Source organism: Oncorhynchus nerka, linkage group LG5, assembly GCF_034236695.1.
Source record: "Oncorhynchus nerka isolate Pitt River linkage group LG5, Oner_Uvic_2.0, whole genome shotgun sequence".
Lineage (NCBI taxonomy): Eukaryota > Metazoa > Chordata > Actinopteri > Salmoniformes > Salmonidae > Oncorhynchus > Oncorhynchus nerka.
The window spans coordinates 65529848-65545352 of record NC_088400.1 but is presented as its reverse complement, the minus strand read 5'-3'; the positions used below and the strand labels follow the sequence as shown (position 1 = coordinate 65545352).

At 43.3% G+C, this 15505-nt stretch overlaps 1 protein-coding gene across 2 annotated transcripts; it reads left to right on the top strand.

Moving 5' to 3' along the window:
• Positions 1 to 717: 717 nt before the first annotated feature.
• On the top strand, positions 718 to 10386 carry LOC135571826 (sodium/potassium-transporting ATPase subunit alpha-1). 2 transcript variants are annotated; one of them, XM_065018948.1, is made up of 21 exons: positions 718 to 896; positions 1157 to 1282; positions 2011 to 2070; positions 2994 to 3197; positions 3336 to 3449; positions 3629 to 3763; positions 3936 to 4053; positions 4160 to 4428; positions 4525 to 4968; positions 5237 to 5429; positions 6162 to 6337; positions 6431 to 6567; positions 6721 to 6871; positions 6977 to 7145; positions 7246 to 7400; positions 7565 to 7688; positions 7841 to 7986; positions 8620 to 8750; positions 9480 to 9581; positions 9875 to 9966; positions 10168 to 10386. In XM_065018948.1, exons 1-21 carry the CDS (start codon positions 885 to 887, stop codon positions 10194 to 10196), a joined length of 3087 nt encoding a protein of 1028 aa, XP_064875020.1. In that variant the 5' UTR covers positions 718 to 884; the 3' UTR covers positions 10197 to 10386. The 2 variants fall into 2 exon arrangements, with proteins under 2 accessions (XP_064875020.1, XP_064875019.1); XM_065018947.1 differs by lacking the exon at positions 718 to 896 and having other exon boundaries at positions 970 to 1282.
• Positions 10387 to 15505: the final 5119 nt, after the last annotated feature.

Sequence of the window (15505 nt, the reverse complement as noted above, 5' to 3'; positions counted from 1 at the left end):
TCCACCCTGCCTCCCGAAGTACAACCTCTCCCTGAGTGTGTCAAGGTTACGCACTCTTCCCCACAGCCTCCATCTTAACCTGTGGATTTACATGTGACAGCAAAGGTCAAGGAATGAATGTGCTGGGACGTTGTCCAGTTGGAAGGCAGATAAGATGGCCTCTGGGTCAAAGTCAGTACTGTTTGTTATTATTGCAACAAACAACACGCCACCGAACAAAGGCCAATGGCCTTGGTTTCTATACTGGCAACTTATGTTTCAAATATGAGAATGAATGTACAAACACAGTTGTTTATGCTCGCTTCAACAGCTTTTCGTGATATTATTTAGCTTCAAAGGTGCAGGATTTCTTTCAAATCAACCAACAAGTGAGAAAGTAAGTGCAGCAGAGAGAAAGAAAATGATCTTTATTCATTCATTGTCCTCGTTCTTTTCCATTCCACTCCACACTGTTATTACTGTCAACTTCTTTTCCATTCCACTACACACTGTTATTACCGTCAACGTCAGACAGATTCTTTCTTTCAGGGGCCTTGTCGTCAAAATGACCAAGCTGTATAGGTGAAGGTTGAATAAATAAATAAATGACATTTCACAGATCCCCCTCCTTCTCCCCAACCCCTCCCATCCTCAGCCCCCTCTCCACTCACCTGCCTCATTCCTCCTGTGTACCTCCCCTTGGGCAGGTAAACCAGTCGGGTATATAAATATATTCAAACCTAAGTTAGCTATCCAGGGAGCTCTGGGGTGACTCGAGACGTCGAGAAGTGAGAGAGAGAAGTGTAAGTGTAAACGTGTAACAGGTGGAGTTTCTCAGGATAAGGAGCAAGTATATTCTCTTTACAAACCACTGGGATTGAGAGTCCTAGAACAGCAGTGCAAGGATGGGGCTTGGAGTAAGTCTGGATTTCACTTTTAAGTATCAGGATTTGGATTTACGTATATTGTGTCCTTTCAACTTTTAAAAAATCTGTCGTTTTGTTTTGCAGTTCATATTAAAAGTTTAGCCCTCGGTTCATGGCTGCTTCTTAGTTTTTAAAATAAAGTTCTATATTTAATAAAGTTCTGAATGCACTGCTTATCTAAGCCCTCGTTAGGAAAGAGGCACATCGATAGTTCACACTTCCTCATCATTAACGTACCTTCTGATATACAGAAGGGGAAAGATGATTATAAGCTGGCGGCGACCTCCGAGGACAATGGAAATAAAAAGAGCAAAAAGGAGGTGAAGAAAGCAAAGGAGAAGAAGGACATGGACGATCTGAAAAAGGAAGTTGACCTGGTGAGGAAAACTGATTATTTATTAAATTACTAATTATATTCATCTCATTTTGTTGACATGAACAATGCACATTTATCCATATACAATTTACACATCAAAGCACTGGAGTTGGCGGCAAAAATGTTAATCCGTAGTCCCAGAGATGATTTAAATAGTGTGATTTAGCATCAAAACTATCAGCATTTTCAGCAAGAAAAGACTAAGGTAAACAGTAAGCCTATTAATCTCTGTGGATCAGAAAAGGTACAACACACAACCTTTCAAATGTGCATCAAGCTCTGTAGTTTCTAGACTTGCATTTGGGTACTCATTAGCATTTTAATTGACTTACTATTACTCTGCAGTGAGTCTTGGGTTTCAAAACCCCAATGGCCTGCGTTTAAACTTCAGAGGAACAGTAGCATATCTTTGGAAACGGCTTTTTTAAATACAAGGAGCAGAATAAAAACGTGTGTGCACTGTGCAGAACTTCTTCAGGGCAGAAATGTGAACCAGACAATTCCATCCATCATAAAGAAACACATGACTTATCTTTGGTTTATATTGAAATCGATGCAGCATAACCTCATCATACCTAGGATCATTTCAAATGGTTTGAGGAATGTGTTTCATTAACTATGCATGTTCTGCATATACTTTCGCCATGGGGAAAAGTTGAGAGAACTCCCTAGTTCAACAAGCAACTGTTTCTTTCTTTCTCAATCTCTCTCTCCCTCTCTCTGATTTAGGATGACCACAAGTTGACCTTGGATGAACTTCATAAGAAATACGGCACAGACTTAGCCAGGGTGAGTGAGTGAATATGTGTGTGCCCCTGTTTTTTAAAACTGACAACCAGTTGTATCAGCTGCTCCTACGGTTGATTTCTGACTGTAATTTGAAGCACATTGAGGTCGTGGAGGTTACGGCACCAGGTCATATCGTAGGTAGAACTTCATCTGCCTTCTAAGTCATGATCACATCATTATCTACCACTGAATCTTTGAACATGAAACACATCTATGTCTTCCTAAAGTTTACACAGAGTTTGGAGTCAAATATATATTTTCCGATTGTGTGACTCCCATTACATTCTTTTCATTTTATTTTTTGAATCCTTTATTTAACCAGAGTGGTCACATTGAGATGTACATCTCTTTTACAAGTGAGCCGTGGCCAGAAAAGTGGCATACAATAGTAAACACAGCATAAAAACACAACATCAGACATGACAGTGAGTGGAAGTTAAAACGCTGCATAGAACACATGGATCAGACTTTCTCCATTTGTGTGACAGCAAGTCAGATTCACATGAACAATTTTTAACAAGCCATAGGTTGGTCTAATGCAGGGGACACAACATCTGCAATATCAGCTTTGTGTGGAGTACAATTAGGACAGGCCTAAACATTGTTTTGTGTGGAAAGGATAACAGTTAAACACTGTTTTGGTGATGGCGCACAGATAATGATCTGTTGATATTTGATCCAGGGATTAAGCAGAATTTCCACTACAAGGGCCACATTCACACGGGAACATTGAAAGCACTATGTAGTGATGAGGGGCGAGGTATGGGGGGGGGGGGATAAGATTTTCTTGCTGAGAAAAGGGGAGGGGAAAGTTTTGAGTTCCATAGGTAATCACTCTACTGCCTCTTCCTGCTTTCCTCCCTCCTCCTTTCTCTTCACTCTACCTTTCCCTCTCTCCTTCTCTCTCATCCCTCCCCATCCAGGGTCTATCCTCAGCTCGGGCTAAGGAGATCCTTCTTCGTGATGGCCCCAACACCCTGACCCCTCCTCCCACTACCCCTGAGTGGGTGAAGTTCTGCAGGCAGCTCTTTGGTGGGTTCTCTATGCTCCTATGGATTGGTGCTATGCTCTGCTTCCTGGCCTACGGAATCCAGGCCGCCTCCGAGGATGAGCCAGCTAATGATAATGTGAGAATTATAGAATTCTGAGATCATTTGAGACTTAACAAAAACTACAATGCCTCTAGTGCCTGAAAGGGTTTTCTTATTTAACCGTAACGTAATAGTCTCATAGTCTTTCTCCCTCTTCGTTTCTGTCCCTCACAGTTGTACCTGGGTGTGGTGCTCTCTGTTGTCGTTATTGTCACTGGCTGTTTCTCCTACTACCAAGAGGCCAAGAGCTCAAAGATCATGGACTCCTTCAAGAACCTGGTCCCACAGGTTAGACTTCTGCCTTTTCAAACACCTCTGAGAAGAACTTGATTGTATTGTCATGTCTACGGATTGTAATCCTGCCACCTGCCTTGTAGCAAGCCCTGGTTGTGTCCTCTACCTTGTAGCAAGCCCTGGTTGTGTCCTCTACCTTGTAGCAAGCCCTGGTTGTGTCCTCTGCCTTGTAGCAAGCCCTGGTTGTCCGTGACGGTGAGAAGAAGAACATCAACGCTGAAGAAGTGGTGGTTGGAGATCTGGTGGAGGTGAAAGGAGGAGATAGGATCCCAGCTGATTTGCGTATTGTCTCTGCCAGCGGCTGCAAGGTGAGCACTTTACAATCCCAAAAAACTTGCCTGAGACCAAAACGAATAAAAACAGCACAAAATGTTGCCATATTATATGACAAACTTTCCTGAACTGTTTCGGATGGGAAGCATGCGGACGCCTTTAGTGTCATTCAATGTTGTATTAATGCAATTCTCTTTTCCCACTCAGGTGGACAACTCCTCCCTCACTGGTGAATCTGAGCCCCAGACACGTACTCCGGATTTCTCCAATGACAACCCCCTGGAGACAAGGAACATTGCCTTCTTCTCTACCAACTGTGTTGAAGGTAAATACCTTCAGTAACTAGCCATAGTGATTTAATAGTTCAAATAACTTGAAATGTATCACTTAGCCATTTTGTGATTCTAAACCATATTCTCATGTTTTGTCAGGAACTGCCAGAGGTATCGTCATCAACACTGGTGACCACACTGTCATGGGTCGTATCGCTACCTTGGCCACGAGTCTGGAGGGTGGGAAGACGCCTATAGCCAAAGAGATTGAGCACTTTATCCACATCATCACCGGTGTGGCCGTCTTCCTGGGCGTGTCTTTCTTCGTCCTCTCCCTCATTCTGGGATATGGCTGGCTGGAAGCTGTCATCTTCCTCATTGGAATCATTGTTGCTAATGTGCCAGAGGGTCTCTTGGCTACTGTAACTGTGAGTACTGATGAAATGTCATGTTTAACAAAAACTTCAGTCCTAACAACAAAACGTATTGATTATTTAACTGTCTAATATGGCTTTCTATCGTAGGTGTGCTTAACTCTGACTGCCAAGCGTATGGCCAAGAAGAACTGCCTGGTGAAGAATCTTGAAGCTGTTGAGACCCTTGGCTCCACCTCCACCATTTGCTCTGACAAGACCGGAACCCTGACTCAGAACAGAATGACCGTGGCTCACATGTGGTTCGACAACCAGATTCATGAGGCTGACACCACAGAGAATCAGAGTGGTACCTGCTTCGACAAAAGCTCTGCCACCTGGGCTTCCCTGGCTAGAGTCGCTGGCCTGTGCAACCGTGCCGTCTTCCTGGCAGAACAGAACAACGTACCTATCCTCAAGAGAGATGTGGCTGGTGATGCTTCAGAGTCTGCCCTGCTGAAGTGTATCGAGCTGTGCTGCGGGTCTGTCAAAGACATGAGAGAAAAGTACAGCAAGATCGCTGAGATTCCCTTCAACTCCACCAACAAATATCAGGTAACCACATGCACTCTCTGTGGTATCTGTGGGTTAACAACGGGTTAAACTGAGTTGTAGAAGGTGGTGTGATAGACTCAAAATCAGGATGGATGGATGGTTTTTCTCAATCAGCTTGGGAATGCCACTTTGTATCGACATCCAATAAGTTGCCAGAACTTTCGTTTTCCAGACACTGTAGGCTACTTACTGGTCATTGCCTGCTAATTTAAATTTAAACTCTCTTCATGGTGTCATCTGATCAAAAACCAATTCATTTCGCCCCTAGCTCTCTATTCATAAGAACATCGTGGCCGGAGAGTCCAATCACCTACTGGTGATGAAGGGAGCCCCTGAGAGGATTCTGGACCGCTGCTCCACCATTTTGATCCAGGGCAAAGAACAGCCTCTGGATGACGAGTTGAAGGAAGCCTTCCAGAACGCTTACGAAGAGCTGGGAGGGCTGGGAGAGAGAGTGCTGGGTAAGAGGGCACCAATATGGAAAAATATGCATTCAAAGGTTTTGGAATGAATGAAAAGTCTAGAACAGTGGTATTCAAACATTTTCAGTGGGGACCCCATTTTTTCAACCAGAATTTCTTGTGATCCCACCCCAAATCTAATGACATAACATAGAGGCAATCTGGAGTTACTACATCTTTTATCCTCAATTTTTTGACGTATTGATAAATACCTATTGATTCTTGAAGATTATAACTGAATAAATGCCTAATTAGTTCAACTGTTGTAAACCATCATAACCCAAAATATAAGCTTTTTTTTACTCTAATGTTTGTAAACAAAGTAAATGTAAAACAAAACTGAATAGCCTCAAAACATGGTTAAATTATCATTTTGATATCATGGATGGCCAATCCTTGCATCCATAGCTCTGTCTACGAGGGGTATCATTTCTCCAGCCCCATCCCTCAGCTTTTTACCCAACCAGCTGTGGGGAGCCCGCTTTGTTATTGTTTCAACTGCTAATTGCCGCTTTCAATTTTAACATCAACAAATAACCTTCAATTCATTACATTTTCAAAATTAAAAGAAACCAATAACAAAATGATCTTTCTCAAAACTTTTTGTATATTGTCCCAACATAATCTGTACTCTTCATTTATTTCTTTGTGACTACAATCCAGTTCGACCCTGACTGGTCTAGAACATGAAGCATTTGTTGTGGCGTGTCTCTGACTCTGTGTCTTTTTCAGGTTTCTGTCATTTCCAGCTCCCTGATGACCAGTTCGCTGAGGGCTTCCAGTTTGATTGTGAAGAGGTGAACTTCCCAACTGAGAATCTGTGCTTCGTTGGCCTAATGTCCATGATTGACCCTCCCCGTGCTGCTGTGCCTGACGCTGTAGGAAAGTGCAGGAGTGCTGGAATCAAGGTATGGCAATATCATACTAAACACAAGACTCTTCAGTCAATCCACATAGCAGCCACTGTGATCAGACCACTCCTCTTCCCTTCCTTCCCTTAGGTTATCATGGTCACTGGTGATCATCCCATCACTGCTAAAGCCATTGCCAAGGGTGTGGGCATCATTTCTGAAGGAAATGAGACTGTTGAGGACATCGCTGCTCGTCTGAAAATCCCAGTTTCTGAGGTCAATCCAAGGTATTTGCAATTTGTTTGGGATCATTTCAGTTATGTCATCATACTGTCTACACTTAAAGAGGAGTGACAGAAACATTTATTTTGCCTTTTTGGGGCATCATCAGAACAGACCAATACAAGCCCCTATATTTAGCTTATATTTGTACCCTCCAGAGATGCCAAGGCCTGTGTTGTCCACGGTGGAGAGCTGAAGGACCTGTCAGCCGAACAGTTGGATGACATTTTGGCCCATCACACTGAGATTGTGTTTGCCAGAACATCTCCTCAGCAGAAGCTGATCATTGTGGAGGGTTGCCAGCGTCAGGTACTATTTTATTGAATTAATTCATGCTCATGAGTCAGTCAGGATGATTGCATCTCACTTTTGGAGTTTCTAACATCTGTAAACACCTCTCTTACTTATCCACAGGGTGCTATTGTGGCTGTGACAGGTGATGGTGTGAATGATTCTCCTGCTCTGAAGAAGGCTGACATAGGTGTTGCAATGGGTATCTCTGGATCTGACGTCTCCAAGCAGGCTGCAGACATGATCCTCCTGGATGACAACTTTGCCTCCATCGTGACTGGTGTTGAAGAGGGTAAGAGAAGCCCTGGCAATGACCATCAATCTGCTGGGTTTTTCCATCCTTCTCTCATCACCCTGACTATTCCTTCCCCCCATCCTCTATTTCCCCTCAGGCCGTCTGATCTTTGACAACTTGAAGAAGTCCATCGCCTACACCCTGACCAGTAATATCCCAGAAATCTCACCCTTCCTCCTCTTCATCATCGCCAACATTCCACTGCCCCTAGGAACCGTCACCATCCTCTGTATCGACCTGGGAACTGATATGGTGGGTCTTTCAGATGTGGATACTCCTCCTTTGTGAACAATCTGATCATGTGTTCTGCTGCGTTATGAAGAACAATGTACATGATCATTTTAGAGTTTGTTTGGAAGGTCTTTGAACTAACATCAAAGTTACCAACAATGATCTTTCCCATCATTACCTTCAAGGTCCCAGCTATCTCCCTGGCCTATGAAGAAGCTGAGAACGACATCATGAAGCGACAGCCCAGAAACCCCAAAACTGACAAACTGGTGAATGAGAGGCTCATTAGCATAGCCTACGGTCAAATTGGTAAGGAGTAAATTTGGCCCTTCTTCTGTTTTGCCTGCCTTTACCGGGTCTTGTTGCGTTGTATGTTGGCCAATCAGTTACATAGCAAATTAACAATCTGATCAATGTCTCTTCACTGACAAAAATACTCTCCTCATTTTTACTCTTCACAGGTATGATGCAGGCCACAGCCGGTTTCTTCACATACTTTGTTATCCTGGCTGAGAACGGGTTCTTGCCCATGGATTTGCTGGGTATGCGTGTGGACTGGGACAACAAGATAATGAACGACATGGAGGACAGCTACGGCCAGCAGTGGGTAAGTACACAAACACCGCTCTGCTTTTTGTTGTACTAACGGATTATCATTGGCCTTGTTTTGATCTGATAAATTCTCGATAAGAGCTTTTTCAATCTCTCTCCCAATTGTTTTGTTTAGTTTATTCCAGCATACATGGCAGCTGAAAGCTGAATTGCGTATATATCTGGAAATTCAAGATAACAAAATAAATCAGTAAATCTGATACATTATCAAGAAAGTTGAGAAGTCATGGATGGGATCACGGATCAGGGTTGATGCACAGCTTGCATTTCGGATAGTCAGCAGAGGAAATATCGATTGTCTTGAGAAAGACAGAGCACCTCAGTCACAGCCAGGGATTCAGACAGACAGGTCCGTAGCCCCAGCAGTGCACCTCACTGGCCCCAACAGTCCTCTCCGTTATTTTGGGCTTCGTCGATAGCTTGCTACTATTCCTCCAGAACTACCATTTGTGAATGCCACTGCTGCCGCCGGCACACAGGTTCACCACACATTTGGTATCAGAGTAGTCAGTAATCTTCACTACTGTAATGTACAAATGTAAGAAACATATGTCCTCTCACTCTTCTTTTTTCCATATGTCTCTCTACACACTCTCTCTCTTTCTATGGTCTATGATCCATCCTTCAGACATATGAGCGCAGAAAGATTGTGGAGTTCACCTGCCACACAGCATTCTTCGCCAGTATTGTAGTTGTACAGTGGGCTGATTTGATCATCTGTAAGACCAGGAGGAACTCCATCCTTCAGCAGGGAATGAAGTGAGTACGCATATCGATCTTTGTGGTCTTGGTCTAGGTCTGCATCCTAAGAGTTTTTTTCTGAAGCTTGATCTTCACTGCTCTGGTCTTGACTTACACATCACCAGAATCAGAATCAACTTTATTCACCAAGTACATTTACACATACTCACAATTGTACTTGGTGATATGGTGCTGCTAGCAATAGACAACATTAAAGGCCAGAATACATACAGAACAATTTACACAAAGTTTATATACATTATATACATTACCCCCTTCCTTTGGGAGAGTGTGTCTCCACATTTCTCTATACCATGTCCCTGACATGTTCCAACATCTCCGGTGACCTCATGGCCACCATCCCATTTCTGACACCAATGTAGCAAATTCAGGGGGTAGCCCCAACCGGAACTCGAAACCAGGTCCAGTGACTGTCAAGTCAAGTCAACACCTATACCATTACACCAAGAGGCCGGAACCTCTATACAAGGTCGCTAAGTGTTGGATACTTGATGCAGTGTGCATCACAGATTGCATAGTGCCTTGGTCACTACTGGCCAGTTGGTGAGGGCCACAGCACGGGGAAAGAAACTGTTCAGGTGGGGGGTGGTTTTGGTCATGATGAAGCTGAACTGTTTGCCAGAGGGGAGTTAATGTGCATACAGCCCTGCAACTGACTTCTAAATCAATATCCACCCTGTTGGTATCAAATCCATTATTATTATTATTATTTTCCTCCCATCTCAGGAACCGTATTCTCATCTTCGGACTGTTTGAGGAAACTGCCCTGGCTGTCTTCCTGTCCTACTGTCCTGGAATGGATGTCGCCCTCAGAATGTACCCCCTCAAGTGAGTAGACCCTTCTGATTCTCTTCTGTATATCAGCTTGGAACAAAAGCTCACCCGTTTTAAAAGATGAGTGGTAAAATGGATGGATATTACAATGGGTAGAGGAGACTACTGTGGCCTCAGAATCAGTTGGGGTTCACTAGTTAGCTGAAGTGTAATGGGGTTTACTGCCCAACCAAGAGAGAAAATAACATTTTACATTTAGGGGCCCTGTAAGCGCATTACCTCGCTGTTTTACGCTCAACTTAATCTCTTTATTCTTTTCTTCTCTCTTTCCTTCTCTCTTTCCTCAGGCCTTGCTGGTGGTTCTGTGCCTTACCCTACTCTCTGCTCATCTTCCTCTATGATGAGGGTAGGAGATACATCCTGCGACGAAACCCAGGAGGTAAGTGCTCAGGGACTATGGACGAAATCTGTTAAGATAGCGTCGCCAATTTGACATCAAAGTTAATTATTGTGTTATAACATGACAATGGCATGCAGGATCGGGAAGGACAAATTATTTAATTTGTCTCATGGAGATTTTCAGTGACGAGATGAAATCGAACTAATTGTGTTCTTCTCTCTGAATTTTCTCTTCTTTAAGGTTGGGTGGAACAGGAGACCTACTACTGACAAAAAGAGGCTATCCCCAGGATCACTCAACATCACTCTGCTGCTACATCTCAACCAACAACATTACACTACATTTCAATCTGCTACATTACCATTACATCCAATGAACACTGTGATGGTGCACTCAGCTGCATTGAGGAGTTCTTAATTGTGATAATGCAAATTGAAATAAACATCACTTCAACACTAATGCTTAAGACTGTATTCATTTTTTGTTGTCTGAATTATTTAGATTTATTGGTTTGGATTTAATGTAAGACATGTAGGCTTAAATTGTGTTGCATATATGGGAGAAATAACCTAGTATAGTTGTGTCTTATTTGATTAAAGTAAATGTCCAGTGTTTGCATAGTTCTATGAAATATGACTTATAATAAATTACAATATGAGTGAAATAGTTTTTACTTCCAAAAAGTTGTATTGAAGTATGTTAAAAAGCAGCTTTTCTGTGTTTGAATGGTGTGGGCGTACTCCAACAACAGAATGGTGTGGGCGTACTCCAACAACAGAATGGTGTGGGCGTACTCCAACAACAGAATGGTGTGGGCGTACTCCAACAACAGAATGGTGTGGGCGTACTCCAACAACAGAATGGTGTGGGCGTACTCCAACAACAGAATGGTGTGGGCGTACTCCAACAACAGAATGGTGTGGGCGTACTCCAACAACAGAATGGTGTGGGCGTACTCCAACAACAGAATGGGTGGGCGTACTCCAACAACAGAATGGTGTGGGCGTACTCCAACAACAGAATGGTGTGGGCGTACTCCAACAACAGAATGGTGTGGGCGTACTCCAACAACAGAATGGTGTGGGCGTACTCCAACAACAGAATGGTGTGGGCGTACTCCAACAACAGAATGGTGTGGGCGTACTCCAACAACAGAATGGTGTGGGCGTACTCCAACAACAGAATGGTGTGGGCGTACTCCAACAACAGAATGGTGTGGGCGTACTCCAACAACAGAATGGTGTGGGCGTACTCCAACAACAGAATGGTGTGGGCGTACTCCAACAACAGAATGGTGTGGGCGTACTCCAACAACAGAATGGTGTGGGCGTACTCCAACAACAGAATGGTGTGGGCGTACTCCAACAACAGAATGGTGTGGGCGTACTCCAACAACAGAATGGTGTGGGCGTACCCCAACAACAGAATGGTGTGGGCGTACTCCAACAACAGAATGGTGTGGGCGTACTCCAACAACAGAATGGTGTGGGCGTACTCCAACAACAGAATGGTGTGGGCGTACTCCAACAACAGAATGGTGTGGGCGTACCCCAACAACAGAATGGTGTGGGCGTACTCCAACAACAGAATGGTGTGGGCGTACTCCAACAACAGAAACAGCGTACTCCAACAACAGAATGGTGTGGGCGTACTCCAACAACAGAATGGTGTGGGCGTACTCCAACAACAGAATGGTGTGGGCGTACTCCAACAACAGAATGGTGTGGGCGTACTCCAACAACAGAATGGTGTGGGCGTACTCCAACAACAGAATGGTGTGGGCGTACTCCAACAACAGAATGGTGTGGGCGTACTCCAACAACAGAATGGTGTGGGCGTACTCCAACAACAGAATGGTGTGGGCGTACTCCAACAACAGAATGGTGTGGGCGTACTCCAACAACAGAATGGTGTGGGCGTACTCCAACAACAGAATGGTGTGGGCGTACCCCAACAACAGAATGGTGTGGGCGTACTCCAACAACAGAATGGTGTGGGCGTACCCCAACAACAGAATGGTGTGGGCGTACCCCAACAACAGAATGGTGTGGGCGTACCCCAACAACAGAATGGTGTGGGCGTACCCCAACAACAGAATGGTGTGGGCGACTCCAACAACAGAATGGTGTGGGCGTACTCCAACAACAGAATGGTGTGGGCGTACCCCAACAACAGAATGGTGTGGGCGTACTCCAACAACAGAATGGTGTGGGCGTACTCCAACAACAGAATGGTGTGGGCGTACTCCAACAACAGAATGGTGTGGGCGTACTCCAACAACAGAATGGTGTGGGCGTACTCCAACAACAGAATGGTGTGGTCGTAAACCAGTCAATTAAAATATTCAACAGCTGATTGGCCAGCTCTGCCAATATGTCAACATCATGTCATGGTATATGAGGAAATAGCAAGCATTTTTTAAACACTGTTTGAGGTGGGGCTTTTTTTCTCTAATTTATGCTTTGGCCAGAAATATGAGTGAGTATACAATGAGTCATCAACATTATTTGGGTGTGAGTTAATAGAATATTAACTTTTAAAAATGAGATTTTAACTTTATAGTTACTTTTAAGGTCAGATGTTTTTATCTCAATATCAAATCAATTCTGGTTAACAATTAAGTACCTTACTGTGATTGTTTTCAATTAAAATGGTAAAAAATAAACAAAAATAGCTTCTTTAAGAAAAAATAGCACAGCCGAGAGCTGCCCAGTGACACGAGCCCACCAGACGAGCTAAACTACTTCTATGCTCGCTTCAAGGCAAATAACACTGAAACATGGGGGCCTCCCGGGTGGCGCAGTGGTTAAAGGCGCTAGCTGTGCCACCAGAGACTCTGGGTTCACACCACGGGAGGTCCGTGGGGCGATGCACAATTGGCCTATTGTCGTCCAGGTTAGGGAGGGTTTGGCCAGTAGGGATATCCTTGTCTCATCGCGCACCAGCGACTCCTGTGGCGGGCCGGGCGCAGTGCACACTAACCAAGGTCACCAGGTGCACGGTGTTTCCTCCGACACATTGGTGCGGCTGGCTTCCGGCTTGGTTGGTTGAAAATAAGAATGTGTTCTTAACTGACTTGCTGCTTAACTGACTTAAATAAAGGTATACATTTTCAAAATCGGCAAATTGGCGCCCAAAAATAACGATTTCCGATTGTTATGAAAACTTGAAATCAGACCTATTTAATCGGCCATTCCGATTAATCGGTCGACCTCTACCTACATGTACATACTACCTCAACTAACCGGTGCCCCCGCACATTGACTCTGTATCGGTACGACCCTGTATATAGACTCGCTATTGTTATTTTACTGCTGCTCTTTAATTACGTGTTGCTTTTATCTCTTATACTTATCTGTATTTTTTTTAAACTGCATTGTTGGTTAGGGGCCCGTAAGTAAGCATTTCACTCACATTTAATTCGGCGCATGTGACTAATAACATTTCATTTGATTTGATTCTTAGCAAAGAGCAATTTCTCAACCAAGAATTTTACTAGGACTGTCTGGGAGTGATCTGAGTGGTGAGGGGAAAACTGAAAACTAGCTGTTATTGGCAGAGAGGTTTGCAACCCTCTTTGTTATTGGTCTATTAACTAATTTAGCACATGGGGATGTCACCAGGCAGGCCAAAACTCCATACCACCAAAACAGGCTGACATTTCAGGCAGTCTTTTCAAACAGCTCTTAAGACTTAAATGGCATTATCATAATTTTCATAAATTCACAGTATTATTCCAATCTAAAACAAAGGAATAAAACTAAGGAATATCTCGTTTTTGAGTGCACTGGACCTTTAAGCACTTGATAATTTAGGATTGCACATTTTATACTCTGAACACTGTTATCCTTATTGAACTGTAGGATTCCAAAATAGAACACCTAAAATAACATTCTAAAACTCCCTCCCTATGGTTATAGATAGAAAACACAAGGCTTGTGACACAGATTCAGATGGGTCAGTTGTTTTGTTTTGATGCTGACAACAGCAAGGTTGAGGGAGGGTATGTGAGGTAGATCTAGGTTTATGATTATATATGATTACTAGGCCAGACAAACAATAAGAGAATGGAAATATGAAAACACTTGCAAAAAAACATGTGAAATCCATTGAAGTCAAGCCAAATATGGCTTCAAAACAATGAGTCATACGGAACACATGCACACAATGGTGAAAAGGTATTGGTATGCCAAAGCTATTAGTCAAGGATTCCATCTGGCCGTATTTGATTACCTTCTCTCCTCTGTTTGAACCCCTATCCTCAATTATCTTAAGGGCCTGTCTGACTGAATGGTATTCACTAAAAACTCCAAACTGGATACAGGCTTTATTATCCAGTTATGAATGAGACATGGGTTCATGTTCATTCAAAGTTTAGTGCTTTCTTAAAGGGCAATTCCGCCCCTTTTCAACTTCATATTCATTATCTCCAGCACCATACCAGAGTCTACATACTGTATGTGAAAACGGCACATTTATATGATCTGCGGTTAAAAAGATAAGAAGAAAGGTCCTATAAAATGCTCTGTGACATCACAGTGTAGGATTAAAAATAGTGGTTGGAAGCTAAATTATTTTCCAATCATTTGGTTCTGAAATAATACAATCTGTTCCGTTCAACTGTTCCGACCAGCAAAATAAAGGTCTGAACCGGTTCAAACCCCCAAAAAGTAACGGTGTACAATTGATTTAAAAAAAATATTTAGGTCAACATTAAATTACTACACCAATCAGTGCGGATAGAGCAGCTTGCTATGGAGGGGGCAAGCCATAGTTATTTACATGCAAAGTACAGACAAGTGTAGGGCATGAGATGTGACTGAAATTTTGCAGGTTGGGAGAGAGTGAGAGAGGGTGGAGGAGGAAGCTTAGTTTGAAGCATTTATACCTACGGAGGAGCAGCTTCTATGAAGGAACGTTGAATTTCTTTGAACTTCCGAGAGTTAGCTTAACGTTGGACCAGAGCTAGCTAGCTAGCCAACAAGCTTGTGTGTGCAGAGTGGAACCAGAATTAAAATGAAAACACGTTAAAGCTGATAACTATAGTATCCTTAACTAGCATTGAAAAAGTGAATCCATTCTTCTCTAATTAAAAATCTCTCTTCCTAATTTCTGAATCACACTTGTACTGTCAGTAGGCTACAATGGCCTATGCTTCGGAGGGGGAGGGGAAGGTATCCTACACACACGCCTTTCTAGGGATTATTTCCTAGCCACCGTGCTTCTACACCTGCATTGCTTGCTGTTTGGGGTTTTAGGCTGGGTTTCTGTACAGCACTTTGAGATATCAGCTGATGTAAGAAGGACTATATAAATACATTTGATTTGATTTGACACACACACACACACACACACACACACACTGGCAAAGATTATCAGCTGGCAGGCAGACACTGGAATAAATTTCTGAGTGACAGAGTGAGGGTGTCACGCCCTGACCTTAGTGTTCTTTGTTTTCTTTATTGTTTTGGTTAGGTCAAGGTGTGACATGGGTGATGTATGTGTTTTTGTACTGTCTAAGGGTTTTGTAGGTTTATGGGGTTGTTTACTATCTAGGTGTTTATGTATGTCTATGGTT